At 35.3% G+C, this 4,091-nt stretch overlaps 1 protein-coding gene across 1 annotated transcript; it reads left to right on the top strand.

Moving 5' to 3' along the window:
• The first annotated feature begins 1,219 nt into the window (after window positions 1–1,219).
• LOC120184055 (zinc finger protein CONSTANS-LIKE 13-like) lies at window positions 1,220–3,827 on the top strand. Its single transcript, XM_039188623.1, has 4 exons — window positions 1,220–1,575; window positions 2,464–2,952; window positions 3,286–3,435; window positions 3,584–3,827. Exons 1-4 carry the CDS (start codon window positions 1,471–1,473, stop codon window positions 3,689–3,691), a joined length of 852 nt encoding a protein of 283 aa, XP_039044554.1. The 5' UTR covers window positions 1,220–1,470; the 3' UTR covers window positions 3,692–3,827.
• The last annotated feature ends 264 nt before the right edge of the window (window positions 3,828–4,091 follow it).

Below are 4,091 nucleotides of genomic sequence, written 5' to 3'. Positions count from 1 at the left end.
TTATTCACTTATAACTTTATAATTTTTAGAAGACCTAATATCAAAATAAGTGTCCAAACTATATTTCTTTTCTCAAATAGACGCTTAAACTATTTTTTGACTCATCTCGGTGTCTAACGTTACAAACGTAACCCATTTATGTGCTCATGCCGTCAAGGGTATTAATTCATCCGTTAAGTGACATGTGTCACAACATAGTAATTTTAAAAAAAAATTATTTAAAATTAAAAAATTAAAAATATATAAAATTTGTTTTTTTTAAAAGAAAACACAAATTTTGAAATAAACACAAAACTTTGAAAACCTTCATTTCAACCCCTAAACCCACGATGACCGTCGCCTTTTACCATCGACGAAGCTCCACTCGACCTCTCTTTCCCCCGGCAACCAAAATCCTATGAAATCATGATTGATCGATGGTCGATCGACAAAAAATCAACGTTTTATACCCCGCGAACCCTAGGATGAAAATCACGATCCCATGCGATTTCAACGATCAATCGACGGAAACAACGATGATGTATGAGTAGGAAGATGATAGGGACTATGTCAGTGGCAATGGTCGTGGCCGAAAAGGGCGGCGACAGCAGATTAAGGTTAGGATTTGAGATTTTGGGGTTATTTTATAATATAAAAAAAGTTAATTTTTTTTATAAATATCATAATATTTTAATATCTTTTAAAAAATAAATTTTAAAATACCAGATTGTGACATGTGTCACTTAATGAGGGGAAATTGACGATGTTGACGACCTAGACACCTAAATGGGTAACTTTTGAAACGTTAGATACCTGGATGAATCAAAAAATGATTTAGGCACCTATTTAGAAAAAACAGTATTCGGGCACTTATTTTGATAGTAATCCTTTTTTAGAAGATTAAATCACTTACAATATCTTTTTGTTTCAGTTTAATATAAAAATAAATGCCTAAAGAATTTTTTTTATTAAAAATATGTGTCTAAAATTTTATTTGTTAATTTTTTAGATGTCTATCATTAAAAAATATTAAATAACACGTATTTTAAAAAAATATTTTTAAATAATATTTTATTTTTAAAAAATAATCGTGATACGTATACGAAATTTTAAACACATATTTTTAATAACAAAAACTAATATTTTTCGAGATATTCTCAAACAAATATTTTTTATATTTAGCGTTCTGTTCCGTCACATTCTTTTCATCAAGAAAAAATCTTAAAACTGTACTAATAATTTAATAGTACACTGTGATGATGCTTATAAGTACACAAATTCTAGCTTCCTATGTCCATGAAAATCCAAAACCAACCAGAATTTCTCTCAAAGCATCTATTGGGTGCTATAAATTATTTAGATATTTAGGTTTAACTCGGAACTCTGCTTTCTACTGAGTTCAACATCTCTTCTTCGTCGAGTGTTTGAGAGAAAGTTGTGTTTTTTCCAGTGAATAATCAAAGGAAAGTGTTCGATTTTCGTGGGTTGGAAATGTATGCAGAGACCGAGCTGTTTTTCCCTGACATGCAGAACTTTGCTCAAGATTTTGAGCTGTTTGAAGAGTGCTGCAAAACCCAGAAACCCAATGCCTCAATGGTATATATACTCAACATCTCAATCTTTGCTTTTGATTTGTTTTCATTGCTCTGGTTTCCTCTGGGTGATCTCCTTTTGTTTGGTTAGCTCTAGTTATGAAGTGCGTTTCAGCTTTGATTTCCTGTATTTGAAGAATTTGGTGCTCTTTGATGTTTGCTTCAATGGAGAAACTGTTGTTTTCTGGTTCAAATTTCAAGCCTTTGGGTGATTTTCCTTATTGAAATCATCAACTTTTGGGGATCCTTTTAAATTCTAAGGACTAAGATGAACAGTTAAAAGGAAAAAAGGAAGCATTTTGGAAGCTTCAGCCTTCATGTTTATGCCTTTTTGGGTTCTCGTGAATCCCGATTGATTTATTCTCTTAAAGCACTTTCTCAGCAACCAAACAAGGCTGAAATGAAAAAAAAAAGTAATAATATTGAAAATAATCACACGCTGGACCGTAAAAAGAAACCAAACAAATAAATTGTTAGGATATAATTGGAAAATGATACTCAATATCCTGAATTCTTTGTTCTTGAAGATTTCTTTCATTTTCTTCAACTTCTTGGTGTGATTGCTACTAGTAATTTGTTTACTAGATTCTTCGAATTTAACATTTCTGATGATGATGATGGGCAATTCAATTGTAATAGACTTTTCTATAAAAGATGTTAATGAAGCTGTACTCATATGTTGGGTCCGGTAAACTAGCATTGTTATATCCAGTGTTGTAGGGCAAAGCTTTTTTATGGAGTTGACTTCGGCTCGGGTGTCCGAAAGCGAAGTGTGTTTCTTCCATACTGAATCATAGTTTTTACCATTTTTGCTTTCAGCTAAAGATCATATTTAACGGTTAACAATGCTTGTTTCTAATCCTGCCTTTTTATCTCTTCTTGCATAATGTAGAAAGAACTGGTTCAGACCTCCGCAGCTGAATATAACCTTGAAGAGGAAGTTGATATGTTCAGAGCTCTAGATCCGATCATCGAAGAACCAATTGTTGGCCTTGATCCCATGACTGCAGCCATGTGCGGTGAAGATGTCATTACTTCAGAAGGACTTAAGGCCGCAGATATCGAATCATTTCCAAATGAGCAACTTCTAGATGTTCTCTGTGAGTACGAGAAGGATCTAATGGCAAACGCAGCAATACAAGCGCCACTGGCTGCGGTTCTGGATTTTGAGACTCCTGTTGTGGAGATAGATGAAAACCTAAATCAAGAAAATGAATTGCTTGGCGATGCATCGTTCCAGAAAAGGGTGAGCTCGGGTGGTTTAAGTTCAATGGGATCTCTGCAAGGGGCTGCAATCAAGCCTAATTTTCTGGATTTCCCCGTAATGGATTTCGGTTCTGTTTATACGATGAGGAGAGCATTTAGTGAAGGAGATATCAAGGTCAGCCTAATTTTGCATATGTGTTAGAATTGTTTGTTTAGATTTGTTTCGATAACTGATGCACCGGATTTGAGAATGTTAAAGTCTCTTCCTTGATTGCTCGGACCTTGTCTAATTAAAGGAGGAACTCACCTTCCTTGCTGTTCGGTTTTCAGCTTCTGCCGTGTTTCTCCGATGGAAGCTGAAAACTAACCTAAGGATAAACCCTTTTCAGATCACACCAAGAAGATGTGGCCTGCTTTGCAATTAAACTATATAGTATGTAAAAATGCTAATGTGATTCAGCTGCTGGTAATGTGACAGACACTTGATGATACTGAGTTTTTATGACAGACACTCGGCAACGGTAATCTGAGCGGCGTCATCCATTCTCCCGTCGAGCAGCCATTAACCGTCAGCAGCTGTTCTACTGAAGATCGAAGGGAAAAGCTCTCTAGATACAGGAACAAGAAGACCAAGAGGAACTTCAGAAGGAAAATCAAGGTAGAAAATAAAGTTGTTCCCATTCCGGTCGATTCCATCGATTGCTTTAACTTGTTGCTTGTGCTTAGCTTTTAACATCGAACTAGACGACTAACATTTGGCAAGACGTCTATAACGAAAGCTCAATGATATGGGTTTCTTCACTTAGTATGCTTGCAGGAAAGCTCTTGCCGACAGTCAACCGAGGATACACGGAAGGTTCGCAAAGATCGAAGAATCCGATAACTCCAAGAGGAAATTGCTGTTGAGTAATTAAACAACCGCCAAGTAAAATCCGAATGAGGTTGCTAGGTCCGACGAGGTAACGGAAAACAACGAGCAGTAGTATCCTTTGCGGAATCCGTAGACGGGTAATTCGGAATAAGCCATATAAACGAGCTCTTGAGTAGTAGTTTCACTTTATCTTTGTTTTGCTGTAATAAGCTCCTTTGCTAGGATGTATATAGCGTTTGTTCAAATCATATGGCAAAGCAAAATTTTGTACCTTTCCATATATGTAGTATAAAAACTATGTTCTCCCCCATCTCCTGTTTGCCAATTATACATATATATACGGATACGGATATGATCCATTTATATTGTGTAAAAATCATTAGTTTTACACAAAAAATATAGTAATTAAATTAATCTAAACGGTCAATCTAAATAGATGGTTG

The sequence above is a fragment of the Hibiscus syriacus genome, unplaced genomic scaffold (genome assembly GCF_006381635.1).
Source record: "Hibiscus syriacus cultivar Baekdansim isolate YM2019G1 unplaced genomic scaffold, ASM638163v2 tig00112857_pilon, whole genome shotgun sequence".
In the NCBI taxonomy this organism is placed as follows: Eukaryota; Viridiplantae; Streptophyta; class Magnoliopsida; order Malvales; family Malvaceae; genus Hibiscus; species Hibiscus syriacus.
Note: the sequence above shows the minus strand (reverse complement) of the source record. Positions and strands in the feature narration are given on the sequence as shown.